The sequence below is a fragment of the Nilaparvata lugens genome, chromosome 3, assembly GCF_014356525.2.
Source record: "Nilaparvata lugens isolate BPH chromosome 3, ASM1435652v1, whole genome shotgun sequence".
Classification (NCBI taxonomy): Eukaryota; Metazoa; Arthropoda; class Insecta; order Hemiptera; family Delphacidae; genus Nilaparvata; species Nilaparvata lugens.
In genome coordinates this window covers 98,097,453-98,122,213 of record NC_052506.1, presented here as the reverse complement: position 1 = coordinate 98,122,213, position 24,761 = coordinate 98,097,453, and the positions used below count along the sequence as shown (strand labels likewise).

Here is a 24,761-nt window from a genome sequence, read left to right as displayed (position 1 = left end):
GAACCAAGGTTTTGCTTCTTCATATTGGTTCCTATAAGTGATATGTTTATTTTATGCTATTTGAATGATTGCATGTTTTTGCTTTCTACTTTATATAATGTTACTGATATTTATTGCATTCAACTCCAATTTCATATTAGTTCTGTTCACAGAACCCCATATATACTAAAAGAGGATGATACTGTCAGGGAATCGAAATTAGGAAATTCTCTGTTTTGGTAAGAAGATATGGCACTGAAAATTCACTGTTACATTATTTGAAAACCTCACTGAATAGTTATAACACTTTTCCAGGAAATATAGAGAATAAATTCAACCACTATTTCTTCCACATTCATCACAAAAAATGGTTAGAAAATTTGAATTAAGTAACAGAGAGGGGAAGTATCAATTTTATCAAAACTGTATCATTTTTTATGAGCTTCTTTAGTGGTGCTCACTCCAATGTGACAGCGTTCCTTATGCTTCTGCCTCATATACACCATGGCCCACGAAGAGGTTTAAACGTTCAATTTTAAATTATGTGCTCATTCTTGCAACGATTTTTTTCAAAATTTTGCACAGTTTACAAAATAGGTTCTGGAAATATTCTGGAAGAATTTCAAAAATTCCAACAAACTTCATGGCCATTGGTCATGAAAGTGATGTATTAGATTGACCACCCAGATCGCCAGATTCAACTGTTTGTGACTTCTTTCTTTGGGGCTACTTGAGGAGAAGATTTCATACCCATAGCTTTAATATTGATGAGGAACTGAAACGATCAATAGAAGAGTAACTTCTCCAGATACCATTGAGTTTCTTTGTGAGAGGTTACACATCATTTCTCAAGCGCTGTTATCAGTGTGTTGCTGTGGATGAGTTTCAATTTTAATAATTTTTGACTTTTAAAGATTTTCATTAGCCTTTGTTCTAGTTTTTACTTTCCTTGCCCTATTACCGTGAGTAAAGAGAGTATTGCTTTCCGGGAAAAATTGAGGTACCCCAATTCCAAATACCTATACATTTCAAGGTCCCCAAGAAAGGTGTGTGTGGTGGGTGGTGGTGGTGGTGGTGGTGGTGGTGTGTGTGTGTGTGTGTGTGTGTGTGTGTGTAAGGTGGTTTAACAAACCTACTTTGTAAATTGTGTAAAATTAAAAAAAGTTCGGTGCATGAATGGGCACGTAATATTAAATCAAACTTGTAAACCTCTTCGTGGGACATGGTGTATTATAATGAATACTTGCCATTCGAAGAAATACTGACAATTTGAAGTTAATCTCACCAAAGAATATTCCAGAGTTCTGTTCCTTGAAATTCCAAACTCTTTTTCTTATTGGATTGAACATGAAAATTGTAAAATAGTAGCCTATAGATGAGTCTCAATGCTGATGGTCCATTTTTAATAACTTTTACGTTGAAGATAGATGTAAAACTTTTCATATAGTAACTTTTCATGTTCGAGTTCAATATTATGAAGTTTTCGAACTCTCTTCATCAGGGATGGCAGATATAAGCTACCAAGAATGGGAATTTATAAGAATATAATCAACGCAAAAGGGTATGACCTGAGAATCGGATCTAAAACAAGTGGACCATTAAGTACTAATGTTAACAATCTTAAATCCAGGTGAGTAACGGAATCATTCCAGGTACTGTACAAGGAATCATTTTGAATGTGTCTAGAAAGAATTTCCAGGTAGGCCCTAAAAGCCTAGTCACGGTCTCACGGGTTGATTCCCGCACTGAAAAACTATGACAGTCTATCTACTAGACAGTTCTCATCTGTACCGGTATCAACTGTTTATAATAATATAGTGATTCAACAGACATCAATAATTCATTCATTCATACTTCATACAATAATGGTATGAGCACACAGGCATTCCGATTTCTGCAGTCCATGATCTTTCTATGGTCAAAAAATAGTGGTGGTGAAACACAAGTATTGAAGTTTGATTTCTCGATATTGTAGAAAAACATGATACCTAAAGTGAGGTCTAATCTGGTCCGCCATCTTGGATCTGCCTTTTTGAATGCAACTTTATGTTTTTAAATAGGAAGGTGGTGATGTGATACATGATTTCTATACGGAATTTAAAAAAAAAAAAAAATTAATGGCGAAAACCGCACATCGATATCGCAAACCGTTCAGAAGATATTCACATTATCAATCAGTACCATGCAAATCAGAAATGAAATACATGAGTGTTATTGATTAATAATGTGAATATCTTCTAAACGGTTTGAGATATCGATGTGCGGTTTTCGCCATTAACTTTTTCTTGAAATTCCGTATCGAAATCATGCCTAACATCGTAACATCCCTAATCACACCCACCTTGGAATCACTTCTTTTTATTAGATACCAAGCCGTTCTCAGACTTTTCTCTCTTTTCTGCTTTATCGAATAGGATGTATGAATAATGTGAATATCATCAAAACGGATTGAGATATCGATATGCGATTTCCGCCATTCATTTTTACTTGAAATTCCCTATCAAAATCATGTATCGCATGACCACTTCCTATTTAAAAAAATGAAGTTGCATTCAATATGGCTGACCAGACTTTTAAAGTCATCATAAAGTAGTTTTTTCAATTTGAGTAGGATCCCCAACCCACCCACCGTCAAATTACCTTTGTGTATGAGATATTATGCCGTTCTTGGACTTTTCACCCACTCTGTATAAACATTAAGAGAAATGCCAAACCATCGACTTGAATCTTAGACCTCACTTCGCTCGGTCAATTATAAGAGTAGAAAACTCTAATCTCTGCTTTTTTTTCTCTCTTGTACTATTATTAATAATAATTGAATTTAGTTCATATGTATACAGTCTCAAGAATGTGGAACTTTGAACGCTTGACCGCTCTCTGTATACACACAACCTTATTTATTTGAACTATACTCTTTCATTCATTCACTGATGAAATGAATATTTCTATGGAAAATTTAACTCTAATATTGTCATTCTTCCCATCTAGCTGTGAAGAGAGAGACCATTCTCATCAAGATTTTCTTACTAAGTTGAGATTAAAAATGATGGTGGATGATGTGGTTCAAAGCAATAAGTTGATTGAAGACATTGATGAGTCTCAACACTTTTTCAACTACAAAAATAAAAGGGTTTGGAAATGTAAGGAGAAAACAACTGAAAAAGTGAGTGAATAAATAGTATTACCACTCATTTTTCGAACTATTTGAAAGGAATAAAAAAATTCATCGAAACGTTTCTTTTATCTTTTCATTTCATTTTAAAATTGATGACAGGTAGTTTCTCAATTACTGTGATATTGACTTCGAACTGTCAGCATTCCTCATAAATTGAACTAACACATCTCATTAAATCAATGCTGACAGTTCCAATTGAATCAGTTGTATGATGTATGAGTGACTATGTGGGTTCCTAACCATCAATAAGTATCAATATCAATATAAGATATTGAAAATGAATAGCAATATATTAAAATACATTATAAATGTATCTATATACATATAATGACAGAATATTTTCAGTGATTGCATCAATCTTCAAGTTGTTGAATGGGCACGGCGAATTTCCACTTTTGACTTGAGGCTCGAAATATAGTGCCCACTTTTGTTTCAAGTTATTGCTATTCTTTAGTGTGTTTTATTTTTATGTCCGATGATAACTTTCGAATGCTTCGTTTCATCAATCAACTTTACATTTTCAACACATATTCTTTGAATGTTTGATATAATATTTTTTTTGAAATAATAGAATTTTCATATAATATAAAATATATTATAAATAATATAAAATATAATATAAATTTCATAAAATATAAAAAGGCATTTTGTGTGCATCCCAATACAGAAGCTTACAAAACAGAACACTTTTAAACAGAACAGAAGCTCCATTTGCGAATGAAGCTAGGTATCTTGGACTGATACTTGATGCAAAACTGCGATGGAAGTCACACATCAAGAAAAAGGAAGAAGAATTTTATTTTGAACACTCAAAATTGTAGTAGTTATCAGGGAGGATTTCAAGCCTTTCAACCTACAATAAATTACTATTGACTGATTCCTAACACGCGAGTAGTCGCGCCGCTGCAAATTGCCGCACAATTGTAGCTTTTGTATGTAGTTTTGGGAATTTTCGTTTTACAAGGTTGGCAGCTCAAGTTATCCTCGCTGTGACTGTCCTCTAGACAATCTTGAATAGTTTGAGTCCTTGAACAGTTTGAGGATGACAGGATGAACGTTGACTAATATTTCAATCTATAGGTATTATCTTCCTATTATATATTCCATCTTCTGATTAAAACTCCCATTATCTTTTTATTCTATCTAAATGTCGAAAATGAGTCAAATGAAGAAGGTATATTCATTCCATTCATGAGTAGATAATTTTATCCCAAAAAATTATAAATTCTAACAATAAATTTGCAGTATTTATTTTTGGAATCCCCTCCATGTATTATGTTATTATATACTATTAAATGGTATATAATAACATAAAACACATTGAGAAAGATTTGAAATCAATAAATATTGAAAGAGCATTGTCAAAACCCACTGTTTATAGTCTAGGGTGAGTAATCTAGTGTATAGTCATAAGGGTGAGTGTGAGCAAAATGCTCACGCGCGACCACTGACGTTCTGCAAGTCCCTGCGACTACTCGCCTGTGTGGTTGTATGGCATCCAGCCGAGGGGCTGTACGAGGAAAAGTGACATAAAAATTATCCAGAATTCCAGAATTGAGGATTCTGTCAAAGCTCCATACTTTGTCAGAAACTTGAACCTTCACAGGGACCTGCACTTGGGAACAGTTGTTGATGACATGATCACAAAGGCTGCCAGGATCCATGAGGAGACTCATAATCACCAAAACATTCAATTGTTACACCTCATTGACAACTTGACTACAGTGAGGAGACTTGAAAGGAAAAAGACTGCAGATCTCGTATGCTCGTATGAATGTGATAAAATGTCACTAGAACCAATCAGAGAAGGTTTTTCTGAGAAGAAGGCTTCTTTGGTTTGGTTCCCATGGAATTTATCCATGACTAGCAGGTAAAAATGATAGCAGACTCGAAATGTAAAAATGAAACTAGAAATTGATACTGAGTTAACAGTGCATTACTCGATTAGAGCTGTCAAGGAGTGATAACCCCTCTACTGTCAAGTTTGAGCCTATTAATTTAGGCTAGAATTGAACTGTTCATTAACCAAAGTGTTAGATTACAGTTCTAAAAAATCTCGGATGAATATAGATCATTTAAGTACTGTACAATTGCCGCCACAAAATAATAAAATTATAGAAAAAATACCGCCATCATAATCTTGTAACAAAGTATGACACATGTTTACTGGAACTTTTTACATTATTTTGATGTGTGTGAATCACTCACAAAGTTTGTCGATCTTTTCAGAAAAATTCTTTATATGAATAATTTTCTTTTGTGATACTTGCTTTACAGACTTTTTGGATGATAGTGAACGTGATGGAGGTATTGGTTGCGGTGCGTGTGGTGGAAACTTTCGATGGTGTCGAATTAGTCCAGAAACCAGCCAGCAATGGCACATTGAAACTTCTAGACATTCATGAAACAAAGTTTCTGGATGAGAATTATAATCCAGTGATTTACCGTGAGTTACAATTTGCAATTCAATAAAGTTTGTAAGTTATATTATCTTCTGTGTATTAACTTCAAACCAAAGGTAATACAATATTACTGTTTGATTTTTAGATTATTCTATTTTTGTATGCTTCAAACTGTCAGAATTGGTTTAGTGAGAATCATTCAGAATGTCATTTGTTAAGAGTGCTGACTGTTATCTAAAAGTGAATCTTACTATATACAGAGTGTTCTATGAAAGGTATAACAACCGAAGACCATCGATTTTACATGAAATTTCGAACAAAAAATCTTCAGTTAAATTTTCTTGTATCATTCTTCGTTTTCAAGATAAATCGATTCTTCGATATTTTTCGAAAAATGTCAATAAATGTTATAAGAAAACTATCAGTCAAATCTGATCTATGGATATGGTTAAAAAGAGGAAGAAATTTACAATAAGATTAATTTCATTTGTTGCTTTGTTTGACGTTTTTATGAGCGCTAGAAGTTGTAGTACATTCTTCAAGTTCAAAGCCAAACAGTTTAAACACTCATAACAATTGAAAAACATCAAAAAGAAGAACAAATTATATGAATCGTATTGCAAATTTCTTCACCTTTCCAACCAAATGTTTAGAACTATATTCTTACTAAGTTTCTAGTTTTGACGTTTTTCAAAAATATCGAAAAATAGATATATCTCAAAAACAAAGGTGGATAGATTTAAGAGAATTTTACTGGATATTTTTTGTTGCGAACTGCATGTAGATTCTATGGTTTTTGGTTGTCACACAATTCATCTATTCATCTTGATATGTTTGCTCCCAGAAGGAATTTTGTTGAAAATATGTACATGTATACTCTATAGTGACATTCACATTGAACTATCAGTATCTCTTTTCAATAAATAACACCAACTTTTCACATTCAACCAGTGTTGACAGTTTCAATTGAATATCACTATCAAAGTCCTATACCAATTTAGACTTGGTCTAGAACCATTCAATTGGAAAACAAAGGAAACAATCTTGGAATTAGTCTATTTAAAGAGAATCGAATCCTTTATCGAATTAATCGAAATCTTTAATGACTTAGTTGCTCTGAGTTACTGTAGAGCCTAGGTGCAGTGAATTCAATTGATTAGTTCAAATACTGTAGTTTCTCTAGTTCTGTATAGTAATGTGATGGATTTTTTTCTCAGTGGGGCAGCTTGAGTATGAAAATAATGAAGGCATGGATGAGGTATATCAAAAAAGGTGAGCTGAATCTTTGAAATAAAATATAAGTATATAGACCTAAGAAGTAAATGTGGAACAGTGTTGTTCACTATTGTAAACAATTCATATTTCTAAAGATAGCGTTACTTCACAGCGGATAGAATCCAATAATTTATGTTGGTTCAAAACATAGTGGAGCGGCAGAGGTAGAGTGTAGCTGAGAGCGTTTAAATAATGCATTTATATCTGAATGTTCTACCTTCCTTTCCATCATCGCCGTTCCACTACGTTCTGCCACATTTGGATAATAGTATATGAATATAAATTAATGAAAGTTTTAAGCTGCATACACATATTCGCGCTTCCAACCCGCACCGAGCACGCTCCTCCCTCGTACCACCATCGAACCACAGTCGCCCCGCCCACGCACCCATCATGAACGTTATATTAGATCTTCTCGCGTTCCCCGGTCGAACCACTCTTGCTCGCCGGTCGATCATCAATTGCTCTGCTGGAGTGACGTTCGGTTGCGGAGCAGAGCGAAAGTCTGTACGCACCTTAAGACGTCGTTGTTGACAATATCACTATATTCAGTATTTCAATTATGGTGAGATACCACAACATTTTCTTCCATACAATAATTAAAGAATATAAGTTATTCAAAATATTTCTCTGCTATCTTCTCAGCTACATTCTACTAATATATTCTCAGCTATATTCCAAAAATACTGTCTTTGTAAAAATGTTGTCAGCGAGAGGCTTCTAACATGAATTAAACAACCAATAATAATAATTAAACGACTGTAAAATCACAAATTATAATGATGGAACAATGATTCAACTCTAGACAGAGCAGAGAAAGAAAACAACAAAAATACTTTATACAAAGACCTAACCTCAAAAATTTGTGCTCGAAGCCTTTCGATGTGATGACCCAACAATATGATATGACGACATGTGTATCATTTCATTACACTAATTATTCATAGCTAGACGTCAGGCCGCTTCGATCGCCATATCTGTCTAGCAAGGGGGCTCCGCCCCCTGGACCCCCGACTGGATCGTCCAAAAATGAGATCAGCGGGCTCGCTTTGCTCACCTGCATTTTTCATTTGAGCATGCTTCATTCCATTAGATAGTCAAAGCTAAGAAAGCGCAAAAAAAAAAAACGCTGGAAAACACAGATTTTGGGCGTATCTTTGGCGTTATTTCAAATTCCTTCTAACACAACATTATTACACCCTGAGCTTCTGTACTAAATTTGAACATTTTCTGTTCATTTGAATAAATAAATAAATGTTTATTTCAAAAAAAACTAAAACTACAACATCAATTTATTACACAAAATATTAGATAAGTTACAATATTACATACAATAGTTAGTTACAAAAAATTGAAGGGTTTCATTCCAAAAATGACTATCTTCAAAAAGGAAATTTTTCAGGAGAGCCAAAAAACTGTATCTCGCATCTGTGTTCACATTCTAATATCAATTTTTTCATAAAAATGAGTCCTTGAATTCTGTGCACATTTAAAACAATCATAAAAGTTGATTACAGCTCGAATATATATTTTTTCCAATAAATGTTTTTCTTGTTTCCACAAAATTGACTATTTCCAGGAAATAGTCAGTTTTGTTGCATTTCAACCAAGATAATATTTCCAAAGCATACTTTGCTAAAGTATTAAAAATAATCATAGTCTCACATTCAGACATAGCAAGTTCTAATAATATGAAAACTTGGGTAATAGAAAAGACGATTCTATTTCTATTTTACCAAATAAGTTTTTCTATTTCCTATCTAATGACAAGCAGCTGTTATGTTATCAAGACTGACAACCCTAACTACTGCATTATAATCTCAGGCCTGTCTATACAGTAATATTTCTATGTTATACATCTATTATCAAAGATATTGTAACAAACGAATTCACTAGGCGAATATATTATGACATAGAACATTAATATGATCAACTATTAGTCCATTACACTGATGCATTTCATAATCACAGACGTTTTGATGACAGAAATATGACATAATTAACTATTACCGTCCAATACCAGCCTTAATAATAAATGGTATATGTATAGTTTTCAATGGAAACGAATAAATTAATAATAGAGATAACTCTATTATGAAATTATAATCATAGAGTACATAAGTAAAAAATATTAAGTAGGCCCATATGAAAGGTGGAAAAACAAAATTGATATGATTTAGGCCTATATTGAGAGTTTGTAGAAAAATATTATATTTACAATATGATTTCTGTGTCAGAATCAGCATTATATTCAATGTCTTCTTCCTCTTCATCTCGTGAGCTGCACAAAACATTTTCATAGAACTCCTTGGCATCGTCTGGTACAGTGAAAAATCTCATCAAGTTCTTAACATCTTTTTGTTTAGCGATTTTAACGTGATTTCAATTGGAAGAGAAGTGAGTTTAATATTGAGAACAGCAATCGATTTATTCTTCTTCAATATTGATACTGAAACTGGTAATCCTGTGTACGACGAAGATACTCCAACCGGAGTCTTGCTGCTGTGTTTGTATGAAATCATTTTTTGCTGCGTTGTTTTGAAAGGTAGAGGTGAACGGAGAATGGGCTTTAGAGTTTGCTTGTAATTGAAAAAAATTGAAATCAGTGCCATATATCTTGACAGTTGCATGTTGACTCATTATTCTATGGTACTTGGAAGGACTCAAAATTTCACGCTTTTTTCTTATTATTTTCTCAATACGTCCAAATACCCTATCTGAAGGCAAGTAGCTATGACCGCGAACTGGATAGAAGTGAAAAATGTCTTTGAATACTGTTGATCTTTGTGCGAAATTCAATAAAAGTCCAATAATAAATTGATTCTTATTCTGCGCTGAACAGGAGTCTGAAAATAATCTGAGGGTGTGTGGTGGAGGATCAGTACTTTTATATCGATTCTCAATAAGTTTCAAAAAATCATCCAGGATTGAACAAACTTCGTTGGGACCCCTTCCACCTTCTGTCTCATTCCATGTGTATATGAAGCTATTATTTGGTCCTTCGTCATCTTCTGAACAAACAAAATTCAAAATGTATATCCATACTTGCCTACTGTAAAACACATCAGTTGTGTTTAATTTTGGAAGCGGTTGATTTTGTATCATGTCAAATGATACAGTGACAACTCCGGGATCCTTTTGTTTCAACAGATTAAAAAATGCTTTAGCTTTCCTCTTGTGTAAATTCACCAATGTCTGAAGATCTTCCTTCTTTTCATTGTCTTTCTCACTAGAAATGTTATTATTATATCCTGTGCAGAAGCTACAAACATCTTGTCTTGGATGGCCGAAGGCAAGATTGAAAGAATTGACAAATATGCTGTAATATTTTGAATATGATGCAATTGGTAGTTAATTTGTTGTTTGTTGCTTCTTCCATAAACGCCACATTTTCTTCACTGAAAGCTCTGAGCTCAAATAGCTTCTTCCAGTATCAGCACGTACATGATGTGATTTGTTACACTTGAATGTCTTTATATGAGAAATTATTGATTCACTAATAGATGGATCAACAAAAACTCTTTCGCCACCTCGATTTTCCTTTGGTAGATTCTTTGTGTTGAAAAACTGTCTTGAAATGAGGTTTAATCGTCTCCTTTTAATGCAACTTATGCTTTCAAAACTTCGAGAGCATACCTTCCTCTTTGATCCATCATTCGACAATATGAAATATGACATAGTGAGTCTATCATTTTCTTTTTTCCAATGAGGATTTTTCAACTTCTCATCAGGAAGTCGCCTAATTCTATCTGGTTTTTTAACATCTACAAAATTCAACAAGTTATTATTAAAATTATCCTGTTCTATTTTTCCAGAATTCGAATAAAGATTATTAAAGAACAAATCAATTTCACTTTTCAGAAGCTTCCTGACCTCACAAATCTTGCTATCTGGTCCATGTTTACAAGCTATTTTCCAATGTTTTCCTGCAGAACTGTGTCTTACCTTCTTACTCACCTCCTTCTTATTCACACGCTTCCTTTTTCTTCCTCCTTCAACATGTGTTATGGTATCAATCATTTCAGGATCATTCAAATACTCGTTATCACTATCAACAACACTGTCATCGTCACTTGTCTGAATCAGTTCAGTTGGTTGCAATAATATCGGCTGTTCATTTCCATTAACCTCTTCACCATCAACAACACTTACATTATCACTTGTTTCTGTCAATTCACTTGGAAATAATAGTTTTGTTTGTCCGTTTTCACTAGCAGTACTTGTTGATTGTTCATTGGAAATCAAGTTTTTGATTTCAAACTGATGATCATTAGTAGGGCAGGTTTGTTCATCTTCGATAAGGTAACAGGATCATTCTCATCAGAGGAAATCACACAATCAGAGTTCAAATTTTGTGATTGAAAATCATCATTCAAAATAATAATATTAACGTCTTCAACACTGTCTTCAAGAATTGATAATAGTTCATCATTTGAAAGTGTAGTAAAATCGTTAGCCATGGCAAGTCTATGAAGAAATCACACTTCGAACTGTCGACATTTAACCCTGCAATGCATGATTTTTCAAATATTTTGTGAAAAAATATCATTGAACTCAGAATTCATTGCTGATAACAATAAAAATAATAAAAAAAATCCTAACATTTTTCATAATTACTTTTTTGGCATTTTAAGTTATGACTCCAAATAGAGTCATCATGCATCCTCACTGTCTGATGGAATAGGAAGAGCAAATAATGTTTCTTCGGTAACTTCTTGTAAACTACCATCATTATTCACTACATAGGCTACACGATTTCTTCATCCATCCTTCAAGAGATGCATAAGATGAATAGAAATAGATTGAATTTGATCGTAAACAACAATACAATAACGATCACACGCCTGAAAACCGCATAAACATGAACCAAAACTAGGGATATAGGTTATGTTAGAGGTTAGGTCTATAGGTCCCAACCGCGCAATGACTCCAAAAAGAATCATGAACATTTTATTGTGTGGACATAGAACATAATTTTTCTCCATTTTATACTTATTTTATTTAAAAACCTGAAATAATAACTGATCTATTTATATTTTTTTCAATGAAAATGAGCTAATAGGTAATTTTTTACAAATTTTTCAAAAGTGTGATCATCCCATACTCAGAAGGCCATGACACTCCAGATGGAATCCATTTGAAAGTGTGGTATATGCTGCTATCTGTGTGTTCCAAAGGAACTACTTGTAAGGAGACATATAAAGCTAGTCTTGTGATGCATGATGATTCCATTTGGATTCATATATTGAATGAAAGGCACTGAAAACTGAGATGATTCCATTTGGAGTCACTATGCATTGTAGGGTTAATGTATTTACATCTCATTACCACTTGATTTGATAACTAGAAAACCCGTTCAAATAATGCAATATGTATTATATCAATAATTTTCCACACAAATTATCATTGAAAAAAAGCTATAAACGCAATATTACTTAAGTTCACAATCACAAACCACAGGACCGCTGGTAGAAAGTAGTGGCTGTTGTTTGAGGTTATGTTGACCGGAAGGAATAGTCTGTTATGGTGTAAAACCATCAGCTGATACTGGCAGAACACATTGGAAATAGTCAGTTTTGGCACAGAATAGGTACAGAATGGAAACTTGTAATCAATCGCCTATCTAACCAATGCTTTTTACATGACGCCAATACTAAACACGTCACGTGACCTTGGGAAGTTCCAATCCTGGTCTTCTGATTGGCTCGTGGCAGTGAATGAGATCAATGGATCCGGAGCATAGTGATCCGAACCTACCATCAATTAGGGATGGGTATCGATACATCGACGTTTAAAAACATGTTTAAAAACATCGATGTTTAAACATCAAACATCGATGTTTACTGTTCGATGTTTTTCACTTATCGATGGTTTTACCTAGACATCGGTCATCCGATGTTTTTCCCAACTAAAAAGTAAAAACAATTCTAATTTTTTAATTTGATACAAGTTTTTTTTATTTTTTTGTATGAAGAGGATTATCTTGAGAGCAATAAGCAATAGTAACAGAATTACAATAATTATCTCTATCATATTAAGTGTAGTATTCTGTTTAGTGTTTTTTGTGAATATAGATCACACTTGTGAAAGATCTCGCATAAGTTTTGATTTCCTGCAGAGTTCTATTTTTATTTTTCAATTAGGCTCTCTGTATTTTTATGTGAGATTGTTGGATACTCTTGAAGATTTACATTACTTCTGTGGCCCGTGTCAAGGTTAGATAGTTAGTTATTTAGAATTGAATAAGAGGTCGAATTCTTTGTTTCTTAGGAAGAAAGAGTTTTTTCTTACTAAAATTATTTCCTCAACATGTGTTTAACACTAATTAATCTAGCTCTGGAAAAGAGGTCCTCGTATTATAAGGAGTGCAGATATCCATATAAAAAACTCAATCCATTTTCATTTCCTAAATAATCTATCAGGTATTGAATGAATACAATATGAGTATCAATGATTGCTAAAATTAGCTTAGGGTGAAATTTCAAGACCGAACCCGCAAGGATATCTCGAGAGGTTTCAGACTAAACCATGAAGATGACAAATCTTGTGAACTAGAGTTGATGTATCTTTCTAGTCACTACCTGACTTCAATTATTCGAAAGACTGTTACTTGAATACCACATGTCCAAAATTGCTGTGATTCCAGTTAGTAACTGTTGAAATATTGGAACAATAGCTCCAGATAAAATTGTAGTCACTTTAGAAGCTCTTTTTGTGCTCTACAATCTGGGATCAGGTATAGCGATCTTTCTCATATTCCAGGTACACCTGACAACAATGCTCCTTGTATTGTGAAAAACACCTAATTTTCAGCTTCAAGCATCATCACCAACTACATTGTCCTTACATTGATATTTTGCACAACGACATAAGTTCTTGAGATTATGTTCTATGAGAATCACCCGTAATAATCACCCACTTCATTTCAGTATTTCCTAGTGGAGAGGCACGCTTAAGGACACCTCAAGGATCAAAATTTCAAACACATAACTTTTCACACAATGCTCAGATTTCATCGTACTACACTCTTCATCCTTCTTGGTTCGTCAAGGCGGTACAAAATCATGCATAATAAGTCAAATTTGGTCGAAAATAAAAAATTTATTGTTGAGTGTACTTAAGCCCATATTCCAATACACAGAAAATGACCAATTTCTATATTCAAAGTTGCATGTCTTGTGAAATACTTCTGATAAAATTTCCAAATCTAGTGAGAATGTGAAAATTGTCCCCCTCTACCCACTCCAATAAATAATACTTTCGATTCCAAAACAATTTGGAAGTTGAGATTTTAAAAATGGCGATTTCAGTTTTTACATTTTTTCGTTATTTTACTGTTGATCAAGAGTTTCTAAAACGAGTCTGATACATCATAGAAACTTACGATTGATTACAAATTGTAGATAAATTCTTTATTTCTTTATTTATTCTTTTTACAATGTAGCACAGATCGGGAGAGAAAAACTAAGAATACCTTGTACATTCTCACTAGATTTGGAAATTTTAAATTCATCCTCTACGAGCTCAGTTGCCTAAAATCCATCTTGAATCACTTTTCTCTATCATAGAACTGCCAAAACCGTTAATATGAGAAAAATATCTACAATTTCCGTATTTTTTTCAACAATCAAATCTCACTTTACAAACATATTTTTTCATGAATTGTTCACAGCAGATGAAATAGAAATTTCTATTGTACATTTCAAGATCATGTACGGTAATAATTTTTATAATAAGGGGTTACCGAGATACATAGCTTTGAATATAGAAATTGGTCATTTCTTATGTATTGAATATGAATAAGTTCAATTCAATTTTATTTTCATGTTATGCATCGTATATAATACAATATTAACACAAGTCATAAACATTACATCATGAATACATTACATATGTTACTACAATATTTATATAATATAGTCTAAATCTTTGAAAAAATAAGTACCTACACTCAACAATAAATTTTCTATTTTTTGACCGAATTTGACTGTTGATGCATGATTTTGAACCGCCTTGGCGAGCCGAGAAGAATGAAGTGTAGTACGATGAAATCTGAGCATTGTGTCAGAAGTAAATTATAAGTGTTTGAAATTTTGATCCTTGAGGTGTCCTTAGGCGTGCCTCTACTAGGAAATACTGAAATTAAGTGCATCTAACGGGTGATTCTTACCCATTATTAACTTATGTCATTGTGCGAAATATCAATGTAAGGACAAAGTAGATGGTGATGATGGTTGAAGCTGAAAATTAGGTGTTTTCCACAATACAAGGAGCATTGTTGTCAGGTGTACCTGGAAATCTATATGACATAGAGCGCTCTACCTGATCTCAGATTGTATAGCACAAAAATACGCCTAGAGGGATTTTGAAATATACATCTAAATTGTAACAATCGGAAGATATTTTTGATTAAAAAATAAAATTCATCAAAATTGATTTCTTCTTCAAATTTTACTCATTTTTGAAAAATCATAACAAAGTACTCATTGGAGATAGAGAGTTCCGAGTGATCTCATTTTTTTTTCAGAATTATATAATCTGGGAGAGATTTGGCAGAAATAGCTGAAAACTGGAAAATGAGCCGAAAATACGAGGTTTTTGGGCTATCTTGTATCTAGCACAAGGAAATCTTGCATGAATTAGTTGGTTCTGGACTTCTCTTATGTACCCAAATAATATATTAAAAAATCAGAACTACAATATAAATTGCAAGCACACCCCCTTTTTTCATGTCTATATTGACTGGACTAATAGTATCATCCATAAAAACGTAGGACGATGAACGATGTTTAAAAACATCAATGTTTACTGTTCGATGTTTTTCACTTATCGATGTTAGGATGAAAAAAAAACATCGATGTTTTGTCTTTCGATACCCATCCCTACCATCAATACTATTACAATGCGGCGCTTCCTAACAAGATGGCGGATTTTGGCGTCAGGGTACTAGCCAAGTTTCCATACTGTATGCAGGCCCGGCCCCAGGGGTGGGCGGACCGGGCGGCCGCACAGGGCGGCAGGTTTTGGGGGCGGCAAATTTAAAGGAATGGAAAATTTTAAAATACAAAAAAAATAATAAATTCATAATTTCAAATGTGAATGGTAAAATTATATAAGAAGTTTTTCAACCTCGAGCTAATGAAGACTTTTCTAAGATCAACAAAGTCCCAGGAACGTCTGAGTGGTCTAGCGAACATAAAATAGTTCAGTCCCCAGATCTTGAAGAATTGTTGAAGGAATTGCAAAGGTCAGACGAGTTCTACTTAATTAAACAGGTGTGTTAAACAAACTTGTAGAAATTGTAGTTCTAATTACTTAGCAAGTTAAGTAGGCCTAATACTATGTTGCAGTGTACGTCTTAAGGCTGTGCAAAGGCTAAAAATAAACTTTCTTGTACTGGTGATATTTTTCAAAGTTTTTCGATTTGTACCGGTATATATCAAAATGAAAAAGTTTTCTTAGGAAAACATTCTCTTCCAATCATTACTTTTTGAGATATGAACGCCTAAAGTTTAAATTTTTGGGACAGGACATTTCAAATTCGGTAAGAGATAAATTCTTCATGGTATTGTTGATTGAATAAAACAAGAAGATTTTGAAACATTTTCTGAAAATATCAATTTTTGAAAAAGTTATTCAATTTACAAAAAAAAAAAACTCAACACTATTTTTGGTCATTTTTAGTAAATTGAAAAACTTTCTCAAAAATTGATATTTTCAGAAAATTTTTGTTTTATTAAATCAAAAATACCATGAAGAATTTATCCTTTGAATTTTATGGATTCATCTCGTACCGAGTTTGAAATGTTCTGTCCCAAAATTTTAAACTTTAGGCGCTCATGTCTCAGAAAGGAATGATTGAAGAAAGAAAACTTTTTCATTTTGATAGCTTGATCCTTAAGCGATCCTTGATCGTGTCCTCGCGCGCCTCTCCACTAGGAAATACTGAAATGAAGTGCAACTAACGGTTGATTCTCATAGAACATGATCTCATGAGCTTATATCATTGTGCGAAATATCACTGTGAGGACAATATAGATGGTGATGATGGTTGAAGCTAAAAATGCCCAGAGGGATTTTGAATTTTACATCCAGATTGTAATCGGGATATATTGTTGATCAAATACTAAATATGATCAAAATTGATTTTTTTTCTTGAAATACCACTCATATTTGAAAAATCATAGCTCAGTACTCATTGAAGATAGAGAGTTCCGAATGATCTCATTTCATTCAGAATTTTATGATCTTAAAAAAGGCAAGAGCAAATTTTTCTGTCCCATCACTGATTTTGCCGGAAATAGCTGAAAACTGGAAAATGAACCTAAAATACGAACTTTTTGGGCCACTCTGTATTAGAACAAGGGAATTTTACATGAAGAATTTGGTTCTGAACCTCTCTCATGTATCCAAATAAAATATTAAAAAATCAGAACTACGATATAAATTGCAAGCAAACCACCATTTTTATGTCTATATTGACTGGACTTTACTGTTCCCCAATATTTATAATTGTCAAATATTTGTTTAAATGTCAATAATTAGTGTTAAACATAATTTTTTAGAGTTTACTGAGACTCTGTGGTGTCGCATCACAGCGGAGACACAATAGTAACGCTGGTTACACACTGGGCGGTTTCTGCCGCGGCGGCGAAACTGCCGTCGCAGCCTCGAAACCACATTCAGCGGAAAAAATACCGCCAAACATCGAGCGGCAAAATATAATCAGTATGATCGTATGATCAGTAGCCAAAATAATTGTTGTAGTTCTTCATCGCAAATGTGTTGTGACTTCACTGTTTCATGAGTGTTCAGTTAATTGTATTTTGCACATTTTCCAAAAGTATATATTATTAAGTGTTTAACTTAAAATGGAAAGGCAACAACTTTTACCACGTTTGTTGTGCCGTCAAAGGAAAAGAAGACAGCAGAGAAATCGCCTTGCTTGGATTCATTGAAATGAACATTTTTATTAAATCGACAGCGATATACAACATATTACAGTTTTTTTCTTGTCATCCAGAGTTTCAAAATCCCCCTAATCTCCATACACACTTCCTTCCACGCATTCCTTGTTGCATCTCGATCCTTAAATATGTCGAGGGTTTTGTCCCACAAAACTGGCCTCTGTTCTACAAATGATATTAACAACTCATTGTCTATTAACTTACTCATTTTCTCACACTCGTCAACCACAAACACTTAAAACAATAAATAAACGTTATAAACAACTTACAAACTTTACAACAAGACACAAATTAAAAGGCTGATTTTCAAAGACCTCTGACTTGGAGCAACTGGGAAAGACGACTGATCAGCGGCGACGGTAGACAACCGCCAAATGTGTTAACGCCCATTTGGTCAAATACGCCACTGCGTAGACAAGAGCAGCAAAACACCGCCAGTCGCAGTGGCAGTGGACGGCTGCACAGCTGCCGCCAACGGTAATATAGCCGCGCGGCGTTTCTGCCGCCCAGTGTGTAAGCTTCCATTCAAGTTCATAGACTACTGCTCGAACGGCGGCGACGGCGAAATTACCGCCCCGGCAGAAACCGCCCAATGTGTAACCAGCGTTAGGCGATCGCTCAAGGAGGGGTGGAACCCGGGATTAACAATTAAAGACAGGATACTTGCGGGGGGGTGGCAGCTGCCGATCTCGCCCAGGGCGGCAAAGTCCCTAGGGCCGTGCCTGACTGTATGTATACTGTGGTTTTGGTATCATGTATTTCCGGTGGAATTAGTCAGTTATGCACGGAATCTTTCACTAAATGAAGCTGGAAATAGTACGCTTTGCAGAAAATTGTAGATTTCAAATAGCCTTTGCATGGGAAATAGTCACTTCTACTGAAAATGGATGGCGAATTTGGATTCCTCGCATTGGAAACCATATGACCATATAAGAATCTAAAATTCGACAATTTTGGAGATATGGTAGTCATCTTTGGAATGAAACCCTACAATTGCGAGTGAATGAGTGAGTGAGTCAGTTAGTCAGTCAGTCAGTGAGTGCCATTTCGCTTTCATATAATATAGATAGACAGAGTAATATTATTCTGGCAGCAATGTTACTTTCTTTCCCATAACCTATCAAAACATTATATATTTAACATCAACATGCATGCTAATGCAATAATTAAGTTATCTTATATTGTTTTCCTTTGTTTGTAATGTTTTTTGGAAAAGTAAATTTCAAATCTCAAAAAAATGTTCTACCATTAGTGGTTAGTCCAATATAAGAAAAGAATTGTTATAACAGTCCATTGTTGGTTTTTGAACAGACATCTTGTTCTACAGTTAGTGGCCAGCCTAATATCAGAAAAGAAAAGTTTTTCACAGTTTATTGTTGGCTTTTGAGCAGACAGAGTGATGGAGAAGTGCTGCGGAAGTCGTTGGATGAGATTGCCCACCGCCTGGGTGGCAGAGCAACACAGCACTGCTACACGAACCTACGTGACATCAATGTCATATATCGTGAGTCGCATGACGTCTTGCCCAAACAATTGGACAAGATCGTCGGTGACGGGGACAGCTTATTGAAATTCGAACTTCATGTGACTATTGATGACAAGTCTGTCAAAACGGAAACCACACCTGGATTCGCCCTTGAGTGAGTAAAGATGTAGTGTAATTTTGAAAGAACAGTCATTGAATAAAATAATCGTATAAGTTTTCTCTGGTACAGTCATAGAGAAAAGATAGCGTAAGATATCTCATGGTACGGTATAGTGCGTTTATCTTCCAAATTTTACTGGACTCAAGCATAGCCTAAGTCCTAGACCCACACAGCACAAGAAGTTTAAAAAACGTTAAATAAATGTTTAAAATGTATAAATCCGATAAACGTTATGGAAACAACGTTCAATAAACGTTAGAAAAGTTTACTAAAATGAACGTTTACTCTATAAACATTTAATAAACGTCTAGAATGTATATTGCTGATAAATGTTATGAAAACAACATTTGATAAACGTTAGAAATGTTTACTAAAATAAACGTTAGAAAGGTTGGTACAGTATGGAATTTTTACAGTACCTACCCAGTCAACACACTAAGTGAAAATCAAACATTTTTTTCAGAAGGTGTCTCCTCCCCCCCTCACCAGTGTAACTTAATCCCTAAAAATGTATCGATTTGGGCTTTCTGACCAACAATTCTTAAGTGGAATTGAATCTCAAACCCTTTCTATCTTCTTCAAAAATCATCTCCAACACACCTTTATTGAGATAAAAAAATGTTTTACACAAATTTAGACTGAAATGTTTTTGAGTTTTCCAAAAGTCTCATTTTACTCACTTTAAGCTTTTTGTTAATTAATTCGGGTGCAGAAGTACAATTCCAATACTTTTTGTCTTTTGCGAAAATTGTCTACAATGCACTGTTAACCATATAATTGACCTTTTGCACTAATTTTAATCCAGAAAGGGACTTAGAAATGAATTTGACCGATTTTCAAGTTTCCCAAAAATGTCCAAAAAACATTTTTTATGACTAATTCGGGTGTGGAAGTGAATTTCTAGCACTTTTAGTCCTCTGCAAAAGTCATCTACAACACACCATTAACGATATGATGGACCTTTTACACTAAATCCAGAGGGACTTTGAATAAATTTGCCAGATGTTTAAATTTCCCAAAAAAGTCGAAAAGCTGTATTTCTGATCAATAATTCGGATGCAGAATTGAATTTCAAACACTTTTTGTCTTTTGCGAAAATTGTCTACAATGCACTGTTGATGATATATAATAGACCTTTTGTGCTAATTTTAATCCAGATAGGGACTTGGAAAAAATTTGACCGATTTCTAAGTTTCTCAAAAATGTTCAAAAAAGCAGTCTTTCATTACTCATTCGGCTGCAGAAGTAAATTTCCAGCACTTTTTCTCCATGCAAAAATCCCATCAGATGGGCCTTGCAAAAATCCCATTGACAGGCTACTGACATTTAAAATTTTAAATAAATGGTAATCGGTAATGTAAAATTTTGAAAAGAATCATGAACGTTTCTGTTTATATTATCAACATTGTCCTAGAATTTCAAATGATTCCATCCAAAATTGAAAAAGTAATTCCATTTTTTCAAATTAGATTCTAGTTTGTGCTGAAAATCATGTCACACAATAAAGAACACACCAAGCCTATGGAATAATTTTCAAGTTTTCAATTCAAATAATAATAAACTACTATTTTATTGACTCCAACATTATTTCAGTGGAAGCACAAATGTCCCCCATGAAGAAATCATTAATCCACCCTTAAATTATGGAATTTTTCAATGTTAACAATAAAGATTGTCAATATCAATTTGAAATTGCCGGGGTGATGCATGTATGTTGGGCATGATCAGTAGCCATGTTAGGATTTCCTGTCTCCTTCAGTAAAGTGATGGTGTTGGTGATGTCAGTTTTCTGTTCTCCTTTGTTTTATCGCGTCATCAAGTCATAGTTTGTTTATTCTGCTGATTTTTGATTGCTTAAATTCTTAAATTAAGGTAAGATCATTAATTTATGTCCAGGATATTTATTGATAAGTTTAATAGCATACAGAAGTTACCTACTAGACAAAGCTGTTTAGCCTAGTGATGGCAAACCGTTCCCCAGACAAATTTGTACAGCATATGTTTTTTTTTAAAACACTATGGTAAATAATAATGTTAGGCCCTATTAATAACCCTGATACAACAGTAATTGCAATGTTTAGTGAGTATAAGTTATTTTTTTTCATTTTCAAACTCCAACAGGTGATTTAACCAACTGTTAACATTGTTGGTTAACCTCAAACTTGTAAAACAACTATCAAGTGTGGTATCAATTTCATGATTTAGGTAATAATTCTTAAACTAGTGATTATATGATTCAGTAATATCATAATAGATTTAATATTATGAATGTTTAAGATATAAGAAGCTATTGTAAAATGTTACAATAATAAAGCTAACACCAGAATAGGCCTACTCAATAATAATATTAGTTATTTATAGGCATATTAGGGACTATGGTTGAATTTTACCTAATTAACTTTTTGAATACAGTATTTTGATTAGATAAAATATTATTCATTTCAATATGACTATATCAAATCAACCTTTTGAGAAATACTTTAAATAAACTGTAAATAGCAGCAATCATTCTTATTGATAGGCTACAATTTAATAATTAGTTCAGTACTATGTAAGGCCCTTGAATACTCTCTTTTATTGGTTTATTGTTTTAATACTATCAATTTATTAAAACCATACTAAATTATTACTTCAAAATTTCTTTCAATTCGATAATTGCTTTCATACATGTAATGTTTCATTTGATTTCAGACCAAGGTGGGAATAGAACTGCAGATACATATTATACTAAATCCACCATGACAGACAAACATGATGCCAACTACAGTTGGATTGGATTTGAAAAAAAGTTCTTCTCCTCTCTACATCTGATGAAAGCCATTTTCAGTAAGTTGCACTCTATTTCCTTCAATAATCAACTTTTTCAACATACATAAACAAACTTGCTTGTAACCTTTACAAACAAACTTAGGCTACCTACAATATATTTAAGAATTACTGGAGAAGTTTTAAGATTTGATGTCAGGCCCTATTCATAACCCTAATATAACAGTAATTGCAATTTTTAGTGTGTATAAGTTGAATGTTTATCATTTTCAAACACTAACAGGTGAACACTTACAAACACAACTGTTAGCATTGTTGGTTAACCTCAAACTTGTAAAAAAACTATTAAGTTAGTGGTTTTAATTTCATGATTCAATACATTTTAAGCTAGTGATTATATGATTCAGTAATATTATAATAGATTGATTCAATATCATGGATGATTATGATATAAAAGAAGCTATTGTAAAATGTTACAATAATAGAACTATATTCATAACACCATAATAGGCCCACTCACTAATTATTAGTTATATTTATTAGGGACTATAGTTACATTTGAACTAAATTTTTTTTAATATTTTGATTAGATTAAAGCATATTTATTCCAATATGACAAGTATAAAATCCCCCCCTTGAGAAATACTTTAAATAAATTGTAAATAGAAGCAATAATTTTCATTGATAGGCTACAATTTGATAATTAGTTCAGTACTACTATGTAAGGTCCTTGAATACTCTCTTGTATTGGTTTATTGTTATATTATTTACTATCACTTGAAAAATTCCTTTTAATTAGAAAATCGCTTTCATACATTTAATGTTTCATTTGATTTCAGGCAAAGGTGGGAATAGAACTGCAGAAGCATATACTACATTTTAATTCAGCTGTTGTTTTAGGAGTACGTTTGAGTTTCTTTTCGCGTTCAAATTTTTCAATTATTAATACAGTATTTTCAGTTATTAGTGATGATTTAGTGAAGTATTACTATTAAATTTGGTTTTCAACTTTCCTAAATCCTAAATTCCTAGTTTATAAATATTTTTGGACTCAAAATTGGACAAAAAACGTGTAGTGTAAACATAACCTATTTTTGGACAATTTCTATCTAAATTTGGGAAAGGAACAGTTTTGGGCTTTGAGCCTGTTGTTCCTTTGTATCTATTAATGTATAAATGAATAAAATCTACCATGACAGATGAATAGCCTATGCGGCCAACTACAGTTGGATTGGATTTAAAACTCCTTTCTACATCTGATGGAAACCATTTCCAGTAAGTTGCACTCTACTATTTTCCTTCAAGAATCAATTCTTTCACCATTCATAAACGACTTACTTTACAACTTCAAAAACAAATTCATGAACAACCTTTACAACCAAACTTCCCTACAATATATTCAAGAATTACTGAAGCAGTTTCAAGATTTTAAAATGATAACTTTATAATTGAATAGGCTCAGATTCTTAATTTCATCTATGAAGCTGAAAATTAGTATAGTAATTTCCAAAGAACAATATTGGAGACTTTAGGCACAAGGAAAATTGGGTCAGAAGTGCAGCTGCAGAACTATGTTACTTAGTTCTATCAATGATTCATATGTTAGTATTAACTGAATGTGAATGCTTGTAAAGATTTAATGTATCTTATGCCCCAAGTAACAAATAATATTCAGTCATCTATTTAAATTAACCTATTACAAACAGGCATTTGCCCTTAACAGTAAATTACAAAATTAGAATCATTGATTGAAAATTAGTAAAAATATTGAGGTTATGTGTCAAAATTTTTGTTACTGTAAAGATTTGCACTCTAGAAGAAGGAAGGAATCCGAGAGTAGATGAACAATTTTGAAATGTAGACCAAAAAACACAACCATACAATAATAAAGAATATTGAGATATTCACACAAAACTCACACAACTAATGAACACATAAAATTATAGATTTTTCCAAGTTTATTTGAATCACCATAATTTTTTTTCACAGGTGGAGTGAAAATTAAATCAAAAACGACTCCTGCCTCAGATGCTGAATTGTTGAGGTCATAATACTATTAACCTGGATGAAATATTCCAAAGCAAGGTTCCAGACCGGAAAAAAATATGTGAACTGATATTTGCTCCGAACTGTCAATAAATCATTTATTTTTTTTGTAATTCTGTACGTTTTCTTAAGCAAATTGTCTATGTTAAAGTGTGCTATTAAAGTACCATAGCTGCTACAAATTTAAGTTGATCACTTCAACATTTTCTTCATGTACAATTCATACTTGTTAAATAAATGTGTGGCAGAGACCAGAGAGTTGAGACCACACACATGCGCAGCTGTACTACCTTCCATCAGTTTGGTTTTATGATTATAGCTGAATTTTTGTACAGATCTTGCACTGCGCCGCCAACTATGAACTCTCCTGTCTTTTCAATTTTTTTCACTTTTTCATTAATTGCTATTGGCAAGTGAGTGAGTAAGAATAGAATTTTTTAGTACAATAAGTACATAGATACGTTTGCTGGTTCATTGGAATTCAGAGAGATAGTTTGTATCTTAA

At 33.2% G+C, this 24,761-nt stretch overlaps 1 protein-coding gene across 1 annotated transcript; it reads left to right on the top strand.

Annotated features, from left to right (window-relative positions):
* Nucleotides 1–158: 158 nt before the first annotated feature.
* Nucleotides 159–22,981, top strand: LOC111047306. Its single transcript, XM_039425251.1, has 7 exons — nt 159–218; nt 1,481–1,609; nt 2,968–3,142; nt 5,432–5,600; nt 6,774–6,828; nt 19,190–19,438; nt 22,136–22,981. Exons 2-7 carry the CDS (start codon nt 1,506–1,508, stop codon nt 22,149–22,151), a joined length of 768 nt encoding a protein of 255 aa, XP_039281185.1. The 5' UTR covers nt 159–218; nt 1,481–1,505; the 3' UTR covers nt 22,152–22,981.
* Nucleotides 22,982–24,761: the final 1,780 nt, after the last annotated feature.